General features: G+C 61.5%; 1 protein-coding gene across 2 annotated transcripts in view; it reads left to right on the plus strand.

Annotated features, from left to right (window-relative positions):
- The window catches only part of SMARCD3 (SWI/SNF related BAF chromatin remodeling complex subunit D3), a 28,850-nt gene that overhangs the window by 15,123 nt on the left and 3,335 nt on the right, over positions 1 to 10,392 (plus strand). Inside the window, exons 1-4 of one of the 2 annotated variants that reach the window (XM_081799827.1) lie at positions 4,212 to 4,505; positions 7,371 to 7,582; positions 9,292 to 9,334; positions 10,191 to 10,313. In XM_081799827.1, coding sequence (XP_081655953.1) covers positions 4,428 to 4,505; positions 7,371 to 7,582; positions 9,292 to 9,334; positions 10,191 to 10,313 — 456 coding nt within the window. In that variant the 5' untranslated portion in view covers positions 4,212 to 4,427. Of the gene's footprint in view, positions 1 to 4,211; positions 4,506 to 7,370; positions 7,583 to 9,291; positions 9,335 to 10,190; positions 10,314 to 10,392 lie in introns of those variants that run through there. The other variant, XM_081799828.1, reaches the window with a different exon arrangement.

Raw genomic sequence — 10,392 nt, forward strand, 5'->3', positions numbered from 1 at the left:
GGAGGAGGAGGAGGAGGATTGTGCCATGATGTCCCAGGCCTGGTCTGCCAGTGTCTTGTCTGCTGGCTGGAGGAAGCCCCTCACCAGAGGTGAAGATTCTCCTTTACCCATCTCTGGGGACTGGGCCTGGCCTCAAGGTCTAGCTGGAGTTCCCTGGGGGCCTGGGATTCAGGCCAGGCGGGTAGGCTGGGTCAGCGCTGCCTCTGGGACCCCTGGCATGCCCTGGGGTTTAGTGACCAGAGGAGAAGTTGGGGGCTGAGTTTAGCGATGGGCCAGAACACGGAAAACAGAGGTCCACAGCCTGAGAGCTCCAGGTGGCCTCACTGTGTTTCTGTCTCTCTGTCTCCCCCACCCCCCTCTCACACACACACACACACACACACACACACACACACACACACGCACGCTGATGCCCCAGTCAGTGAGGGTAATTTCATTTTGCTAAGCCAAGCTTTATTGCTGGGGCTACACAGAAAAGGGGGCAGCGGAAAGAGGTCTCTTCCTTCAGTCTGGTTTCCTTTGTTCCTCCCGCGCCTTCCTCCCTCTCCCCTTCCCAGCTTCCCTCCTCTCCTCCTAGCCTCCTTCTTCCATTCTCCCTCCCCTGCCCCTCCTCCCCCCTCCCCCAGAGCTGGGTCCCCGTAACAGGACCTATACGAAGGCGGGGAGGGGGGGGGGACCGCGGGCTCCGGCCTCAGCCTCGATGGCCATCTTCCCGCAGGGAAGGAGTTAAGTCTCTCCGCTGCATCCCTCCTCCCTCCTCCGCCTCCCCCGCCGCCACTGAGTCCTGCAGCTAGGCCCTGGGCTGACCTTCACCGGGAGGGAGGCCGCAGTGCGCATGCCCGGGCCGGCTCCCGTCCGGCTCCAGCCGCTGCTCCGGCCCCGGGCGGGCAAGGGCGAGGGAGGGCGGCAGCGGGCCGGGACGTGCTCCCGGCGCCAGGCCGCCCTCCTCTCCCGCGCGGTGCTGGTGATGGGGCGGGGGGGTGCGGGGACGCTGAGCCCGTCCCGCCGGCCGCCGCGCATCTCTCCCTGAGCGGGGAGAGGCGCTTTGCCATTTGGTGCTTGTGGTGCTTCGGAGGGAAGGAGAGATGGGGGGACGGCAGGGGGGACTCCGGCTCCGAGCCGCAGGGCGGCCGCCCTCTGCCCGGACACGCGCACGGTCTGCCCGAAGCACGGCGTGGGCCGGTTGGCCGAGGCTAAGGGCCCAGTCGGGCTGGGAGGAAGCCCCGGCCTGCCCCCCCGCCCCCCGCCAGCTGGAAGCGGGGCTTTCCCTGGACCTCCACCCCACCCCGACCCGAGCCTGTGGCAGTGGCACGGCTGAGCGCTCTTCTGGGGCTGAGCCGTTGGGGATCCTGGCCTTTGTGAGGTGGGAGTCCTGGCTCGGGGCACCCACCCCTGCGCCTCTGCTTTCTGGCCTGAGGGCTCCCCCCGTGTCTGCCCCTGTAGAAGCAGCATGCAAATGTGCCTGCTGGCTGGTGCCTTGTCGGTGGCACCGTGTGAGTGTCTGTGGAGATGGTGGAGATGGGCCTGTGTGGGCAAATCCAGGTGGCTCCTTGTCCCTCTGGCATTTGCATTGGTGTGTGTGCCCGAGGGGCATGCGCCTGAGGGGCATGCATGCATTATGTATCCGTTGTCAGCGCTGGCACAAGGCTGTCTCCCAGAGAAGTGGCTGGTGGGGGGGACCCGATGCTGGGGTGGCCCAGGACAGAGTTAGCTATGGTCTTGAGTGATACTCACCAGCTCCCTGGGTATCACCAGAGCCTTTGGTCTAACCACCTCCTGCAATCTCCTCCCTTCCGGGACCAGTCCCCTCACAGATGCAGGGTATTCCCACTCTCCTTCATGTCCCTCCCTCAAACTTAGCTGCCCAAGCAGGGGTGCCCATCTGCCTCCTTTGCTGTCTTCTTTACCCAAAAAGCCTCTCCGAGAGTTAAGAACTCTGAGCTTTACACGAAGCCTAAAGGTGTCTGCCCCTGCCCCAATCCCCCAGAACCCCTAAGGTCTGTGGTTTCACGTGTCCATGCTAGAAGCACCCACAGTGGGTGGGGGTGCCCATGGCGACTCAGACCTTCAGGTAAGTGGCAGAGTATGAGCTCCATCCACTGGCCCACTGAGCTTTGGGTGGTTGCAACTGTTAGCAGGCATTTGATCAGAAGTCCCCGTGTCCCAGCATGGGGTGGGGTGGGGAGGATAGTGGGACTTAAAGACCAGTTCCTGAAATCAGGGGGCCGCATTTGGAAAACCAAACCTAACATCTCAGACACTGGTCAGGCAAGTGCCAATTCATGGCATAGCATAGATGGCAATGGGTATTCAAAGAAGAGAAATGTTGGTGCACAGGAGTGGAATCAGGGAAGGCTTCCTGGAGGAGGTGGGACCCACATTAGGCTTTAAAGGATGAATATGATCTGGATAGGCAGATGAGCAGAAGTAGAAGGATTCCAGGCAAAAGAATAGTGGGAGCAGAGGCTTAGACATGGGAATGAGTGAGGGGTTTTGGAGGTTAGTGGACAGACTGGAGAGGTTACCTCCCCCAGGTCACCAGTAGCCACCTTCATGGCCTCTGGCGGCCACCCACCCGTTCCCACCCTGCCAGGACCCAGTTTCTGCATGGGCGAGTCTAAGGGGATGCTGGGTAGAGATTTGGTAGGAAGGGGACCTCTAGGTTCCTTGCTAAGCCAGCAGAAAAGGAGGGTTATCCTGGGCCACTCTGGCCTTCCAGAGGACTGACCGTGGGCACCCAACTGGACGATGACAGGAGCACAACTAGGGCCCAAGGAAATCAGGCTGCAGGCAAAAGCACTCCCCAGGCAGAACACTCCCGTAGTTCTTTGTCTGACCTCTGAAGGCATTCTGAAGGGGTTGAGGGTCAGGATCCCCCAGTGCCATTCTGGGTCTTTAAGGTGTAACTTCAAATAAGTTTTCCAACAAACTCCCCCAGGCATTGCCCCACCCTCACCTGGATGCAGCCCCAGGAGGCACGGAAACTTGACCCACTCTCATCCCAAAGCCCTTGGGCTCTTCCTCCAGAAGGAGGAGAGAGGGGTGTGGCCTTTGGGGGCCTGGGTGGTGCTATGGTTCCCAGCCTGGGGATCTCAGGATTTGCCCCTCCTGTTTCCGGCCCCTCCTTCACCCCAGGGACTGCTAGCTCCCTCCACACTGCCTCTTCTGGGACTCCCTCACAATCCCACACTTAGCCCTGCTTTCTTTGGGGTCTTGAGGCTGGCCCTACCATGCCCAGCAGCCCCAGCACCTCTGGGTCCCCTACCCCCATCTCATGCCCGGTTCCAAAGCCATGAGGCTCTGCTTGCCTCATTCCCTCTGCCCATGCACCCAAGCACCCACCCCAGCCCCTCGCCCGCCCTCACATTTTCTCTTCCTGTTCTCAGGAGTCGGATCCACCCCTCTTTTCCGAAATACTTCCCCTCTTGCCCTCACTTTCTCACATAGAGACAAACAAAGACTCCCATACCCAGAAATAGACTCACACGGAGCTGTAAGACACAGGCCATGTCCTGCCACACACGCACCCGCGAGCGGGCGCACGCACTAGAGGCTCTCGTGGAGGGAGGCACACAGAGAAGGCATTTGTCTGTGCACGCACATAAACATCCACACCCACAGCCGCCGAGCTGTGCCCACACCAGGGTGCAGACACACACGGCGGGCGAGACAAGGGCGCACACATCTGTGGACGCGAGGGGACACCGCCTACCCGGGCACACCCACCACTGACGGCCTGGTGCAGGAGGAAGGCCTCCTCCGGGCTCCGGCTCCCCTCCGGATTCCTTCCAGCGAATGTTTCCCTACTTGGCCTGCCAGGTCTCTGGGGAAAGGGCCTCAGAAATGCAGCAGGAGCCGCTTGGGGGACACTTGGAACTGACTGTTCCCTGCCTGGCCCTGCCGGCGAATTCCCTAACCGAGAAACTATTTGTGGCGAGGGCCCGGGTGGCCGGCGAGCCCCCCGCCACCTCCCCTCGCGTCCCCTCCCCGCGCCGCCTCCCCGCGGCCCTCGGGCGGCCTCCGGCTGCAGTGCCGCTGCCCAGCGCCCCGGAGCCGGGCTCGCCGGCGTGCCTCGCCGCTTATCTGCGCTGTTTGGACAGCGAGGGCTGGAAAGGCAGGCGTTTCTGTCCCCGCCGAGTCAACAGGCAGACCCCGGGCCGCCGGACTATTTCTGTCTTATCAGTGCAGGAATGCGGCAGCCGCGGCGGCGGCGGCGGCGGCGGCGGCGGCGGCGGGCGGGCGGCGGCGGCGTGGGCCGTGGGCCGTCAGGGCAGCCCTGAAGGGGCCCCCTCCCCACTCCGCTCGAGTAGAAGTGTGAGAGAGCCCAGCAGGACTCAGAGGGGAGAGTTGGAGGAAAAAAAAAGGCAGAAAAGGGAAAGAAAGAGGAAGAGAGAGAGAGAGTGAGAGGAGCCGCTGAGCCCACCCCGATGGCCGCGGACGAAGTTGCCGGAGGGGCGCGCAAAGCCACGAAAAGCAAACTTTTTGAGTTTCTGGTCCATGGGGTGGTGAGTGGGGGAAAGTTAGCGGGGGAGGGTGAGCGAGCTGGCTCGGGCTGAATGGAGGGATGATCGGGAGGGGCCGGGAGGGGGCTCCCGCTCTCCCACCCCTCTGGCAGGGGCGCCACGGCCCCGCGGCCCAGCCCCAGGACTGTGCCGGCGCCCTGGCACTCGAACACGTCGTCAGGCGGCGGGCCGGGGTTGGGTGCCCGGGCGGGGACGGGAGGCGTTTGCGTGGGTTCTTGTCAGGGGCTGGGGGTGGGACTTGGGGACTGTCCCCCCCAAGAGTGGGGGGGGTCCCCTCTGTACCAGACGTGTTGTCTTCTGTTCTCTTCCTCGTGGGCCCAGGTGTTCCCCTGCCCTGGGGGTGGGGGTGGGGGACACGGCCCTGGGTGGGCTGGTTGTCTGCTCATCCGTTGGGACAGTGTCTCTCGGATTGTGTCTCCGGGAGCAAGGAGCAGGTGACCCTGGAGGCGCTGGGAGCGGGAAGCTCTCTGGCTGAACAACCTCTGCATCCTGGCAGGAGGGCTCTGGGGCTTTGCTGATGGCCTCTGCCATCAGGGTCAGAGAGAGACCCTCTCTAGGGACAGACCCCAAGTTAAGGGGTCCGAAGATCCCCTTGGCAGACTCAGCCCACCAGAAGCTGATGTCCTTAAATCCTCAAAGGTGTGAAGGAAGGGCTGCAGTCAGGGGTGTGCGGCCTAGAGGCCAAAGGGGCAGGGCGGCACCTTCCTGCCAGGAGCAGACTTGGAAGGCCCACAGGGAGCCTAAGGGAGCCCAGGGCGCCCTGAGGGGCTGGGACCTCAGGCTGAGGCAGCAGAAGCCGGGCTGGGAGAAGCGTGGAGGGCAGCAGAATGGGAGAGGCAGGGCCTGTAGGACTTGCAATGGCTACTGGGGTTGGAGCTGGGTGCAGAGGAGGCAGTCAAGTTGACTATGGCCAAATTTGGTTGTGACCCCAAAGAAGGCACGTTCTCAGCGAGGGAGGCCAGAGTCCCTAGACTCTTGGCCCTTCGTTGGGGTGGTCCCAGTAGCTGGCACAGCCCTCTGGGGGCTCTGGAAGCTTCTCTCTCGGGGCCTCTTCAGCAGATCAGCAAGTATCGCTGGCCTTGAAAAATGGGAGAGCAGCTGATTGGGTAAAGGGGCTTCCCTGGGGCAGCCTGTCCTCCAGTCCCAGAGATCTCTGAGGCAAGTTCCCAGGGGTGCCCACGTCAGTCAGCCAAGTTGCCAGTCCGAACCACGCTGTTGGGTGAAGTCCCTTTAAAAAGGCCCATCTAGGGGAGGGAGGGGGCTATACATGTGGGGGGTTTTGTTTTTGTTTTTGTTTTTAATTTGGCCAACTTAGAGCTTCGGTTCTTGGGTGGCTGTGAGTCCCACCGCTTCACTCCCAGTACCCTATCTGTACCGGTGGGGCTGGGCCTAGGCTCCATTCTGGGCCACCACTCTGGAGATATGAGTGACAGGGTCAGGTGGGGTGGGGGAGGCAGACACATGGACGGGCAGTTTTCACTGTGGGAGAGATGGACAGAGACAGCTGGCTGGCTGGGAGTTAGGGTTAGACCTAGTACAGGGCAAGAGGGACAGGAGGGAGAGTTGGTCACCCAGCTCGGCTCAGGGCTCCTCCTTGTGCCCGGGGGGCATCTGCACTCTAGGGGGCAAAGTGGGTAGCGTGTAAAAGGTAACAGGGACACTGGGGGTGCATCCCTTGCTCCCTAATCTCCTCCCTGCTCGCTTTGTCCCCTTCCCACCCACCCTCCACTTTACAGCCTCTCTGGCCTTCCCCAATCCCTGTTCTGGAATCTGGACAAGTGGGGTTTTAAAAGTCTGTGAAACACTTCACTCAGTGGATTTGCATCTCCTCTACATCCCATCTGAGGTGGCAGGGGAGCACACCTGCCTCATCTCGCTCTCCACGGCCCGCTTTGAGCCCTGACTTCCTACCTCACTGGGGCAGGGTGGGAAGTGAAGGAGTTCTGTAGGCGGACAGGAAGGGAGAAATGGATGGAAAGGAAAAGCCGCTGCCTTTGAGCTCTCCAAGCACTCTGGGCAGCCCACCTCCAGCCCAGCTGCCTCCTGTCCTGTCAGAGAATCCTGGTAGGGGGTGACCTCACCAGCTCCTGCTGCCTCCAGCCTTCACCTTAGGAGCAAATTGGGGGGAGGGGGGGATGGGCTAAGTCGTCAGAGCCCCTGGGTGTGGAGGTTTGGAATCAGCCAAAGGGGGTGTGGTTGGAGCGGAGGGGTCAAAAGCAGGGGCCCAGAGAGAAGGGCGGGTTAAGGTGGGGAGGGCAAGTGCACGGCAGGACAGCCCAGGAAGTGGACTGAGAAGCTAGGCAGAAGTCCTAGCAGGGAGCTGGGCCTCTAACCCAGATGAAGCTGCAGAGAGCAAACAGTCCTGGCCCCTCAGGAAACGGCGGTTCAGTGCTGCCTTTGCCCGGAGGAGCTGCGTGACCTTGGCTAGGTCGCCTTTCTCCTTGAGCCACGGTTGCCTCATCTGTCAAGTGGGGTTGGAAAGACCCCCTCAGTCTGTCTTGCAGATGAGCATGTGCATGTGAACATCCTTTGAAAAGGTTGAAAGGCGCCATTAATACTCATTTTCGCGGTACCTTCCGCAAATCCGAGGCTGGCGATGCCCAGTGCAGTTGCCTGGCTTCAGTTAGCTTCCTGCAGCGAGACGCAAAGCCCCCTGCGCCAAGCCGCGCGGTTGCGGCGCCCCTGCCCCTCCCACCCCTCGCTCACGCGGGCGGCATCAGGGTCACCGGCCGGGGGGCTTGGGGTGGGAGAGACGCGGCTCACCGCGCCTGGAACCGGGGCCCTGGTCTGACGGGCGGGCGCCAGTTTTCTGCTTCACCTCCGCCCCCGCCCCCGCCCCCCCACCAGCGCCCCGGGATGCCGTCTGGAGCCCGGATGCCCCACCAGGGGGCGCCCATGGGCCCCCCGGGCTCCCCGTACATGGGCAGCCCCGCCGTGCGACCCGGCCTGGCCCCCGCGGGCATGGAGCCCGCCCGCAAGCGAGCAGCGCCCCCGCCCGGCCAGAGCCAGGCCCAGAGCCAGGGCCAGCCGGTGCCCACCGCCCCCGCGCGGAGCCGCAGGTGAGTGAGGCCCAGCGCGGACGGGGGGCGGGCCACGGGACCCCAGGGACGGGGTGGGTGAGGAGCGAGATTGGAAGGAGCGAGGAAGAAGGATCAGCAAGGAACGAGCCGTCCTGGGTGGGATGCCCTCTGGGGAGGTGGGCCGAGGGGGCACTGGTCTGGTTCCTTTGTGTGCCCACCGTAGGGACCGAAGCTGCGGCCGTCGCGCCCTTGTCCTTGTCACCTGCTCGGTCCTTCTCTCCCCCCTTGTCCCCAGGTTCTGGGAGATGCTTCAGTCTTTGGGGTGGGGGTGGGGCTGGCGCTAGGACCGAGGGCTGAGCTTTAGGGACTGTGTTTCTTCAAGTGTGGCTGTCCAGTGCACCGTCCTCAGTACCCTGGCTTGACTCTTCAAAAGCCCCACTCCAGATATTCTCAATCTGACTCTCTGGCCAGGGGGGTGGAGCCTGGGGATTTGCCCTGTGGGTGGTCTCCTGCACAGTCCTGCTCTCAGGTGATTCCTAGGCACTCAGAGGTTGAAGAGCTGCCATAATCTGTCCTCAGGACCAGGTCTGCCCCACAGCCACCAGGGACCAGCCCGTCTCCCCGTCTGAGCCAGCTGGTGGCACCCCAAAAGCCCCTGCTGGTGTCTGGCAAGAGAGATGCCCCTCTGGGCTTCACTATTGAACCAAACACACATGCTTCCCTTTGCACACCAGATGGAGTCCTATAAAAGGAGTAATATGGATTTTACCTCATTATTAAATATTTTTTACACATCAAGGAAAATTCACCATTTATAGGAATCCTATGATGAATTCTTTTGCAAAGTGAATCATCCTTTTATACAGTAAACAAGTTCCTGATTTGTCTTGTATAAATGGAGAGTTTCACATAGGTAATTTCTTCAAAACAAATCAGACCTTTAATGAAAGGTGCTCACCTAGCCTTAGAATAGGCTTTTGGAAGGGAGGGGGCAGTGGTTATCACCACACAGGGATGGCACAGAGCCATCCTCCAGGCTGGGTTCTAATCTCAACTTGCCAAGGATTTTCTGGGGGTGCTTTTGGGAGTCAGAAGCAGCTAGCGGGTCAAGAAGAGTCCAGGTCCCAGCTGCCACCCCAAATCCAGCCTGCAGTCACACCCCACAGGAGAACCCTCTCTCTGGATCCCTCTGGGTGTGTTTCTGGACTCTGTTGGCAGGTGATCCGAGGGCCTGTCAGCATCCCCTTCCAAGTCCAGGGTGCCAGGGGTGCAAGTCCTCACCGGCTTCACCCATCACCCCCCCCCGCTCCAGGGATGGCAGAGGGTGTCTGACACGGCTCCCCTCCCTCTGAGCTCAGGCCACCTTGGGCTGTGCACCCCTGCTTAACAGAAAGGGAAAGTCCTCAGAATCCCTCCTCCCTCTCCTCTGTCCTCCCCCTCCCTAGCTTTTCTCAAACACTTTTGCAGCTTCCCCACCCCCCCCAAGTCTAAATTTCTCTGGCCTGAGGATATGGTGGGGGTGGAAAGGGGCTCCCGGGCTAGGGAAAGGACGGGGCCACGTCTGCTCCCCACAAGAGGACGGAGCACCATGCCAGACAGCACTGCCGTAGCCCCTTGGGCGGGCAGACAAGCGGGCTGTGGGAACCCCAGCCAGGCGGGTGGAGATGTCGGGATAATTTAGCAGGTGGCCTCGTTACTCCCAGATCTGTCGCCATGGTAACCTGGTTTTTTCTTTAAAAAATGTACAGTGCCAAGAGGAGGAAGATGGCTGACAAAATCCTCCCTCAAAGGGTGAGTGCCTTTCACAGCAGCCCCCCAGCCCACCCCCCACCCTTCGCTGCTCTGCCTCCTCTCCCCCCCCCCACCCCCCCCACCCTGGGCCGCTTCCCCTCCCCCCTTAGGAGCAGAGCTTCAGCGTCACAGCCACTTTCACTTTTTGTTTAAAAAGCTAATTAAGAAGTGGGGCTCCCGGGCCAGAGGGAGGGGGTGGGGCAGAGGGAAGGAGCGGAGCCGGAAGAGGTAGGGTACTGGGCCCGGGGTGCAGTGGACTGAGCTCCAGCAGCCCGCAGACATAAATACAGGTGTGGGACAAAGAGGGCACGAGAGCTAGGGGACCAAAGGCTGGCAGGGGGAGTGAAGGGAACTGAGGCTGGCCGGAAGGCCTGGATGTCATAAGTGAACCCAGGCCAAGCTAGGCGTGGGGCGTGGTACAGCTGAGACGTCAGGTGGAGCGACAAGGTGGGGTGGCAGGGTAGAGGCAAGCAGCGACACCCTCTGTCTCAGGCACCCCAGGGTCCCAGGCACTTTGCAGACACCCCAGGAAGGTCCAGAGGCCATGTGACAAGGGCAAGGACAAGATGAGGAGGTGAAGCCCTAGTTGCTGGGCTCCGTGGCTGCTGCGGCCGCCCCTAGTGATGAAATGCTTCTCCCTCGAGGGAGAAGCAGCGTGTATCCCTACATGTCGAGGTCCTTTCTGCTGGATACGCAGTCCTGGGGAGAAGTCCCCATTTGCACTCCCAAAGTTGCATGCCCAGAACCTGGCCAGCTCCCCTCTACGCTCTTTGTACCCTGGGACCGCGTGACACGCACATTCCACCTACAAGACTGGCTGAGCCCCTGGTTCCCTGTCTTGCTCCTTCTCTTCCAGATCCGGGAGCTGGTCCCCGAGTCCCAGGCTTATATGGACCTCCTGGCATTTGAGAGGAAACTGGATCAAACCATCATGCGGAAGCGGGTGGACATCCAGGAGGCTCTAAAGAGGCCAATGAAGGTGTCTTGATTTGGGGGCAGGAAGAGGGCTCTCGGTCCTGTTCCGAGAACGGAGGAGTGGGATTGCCCCGGGAACGGGA

Source organism: Leptonychotes weddellii, chromosome 12 (genome assembly GCF_054177405.1).
Source record: "Leptonychotes weddellii isolate Sample4059 chromosome 12, ASM5417740v2, whole genome shotgun sequence".
NCBI lineage: Eukaryota > Metazoa > Chordata > Mammalia > Carnivora > Phocidae > Leptonychotes > Leptonychotes weddellii.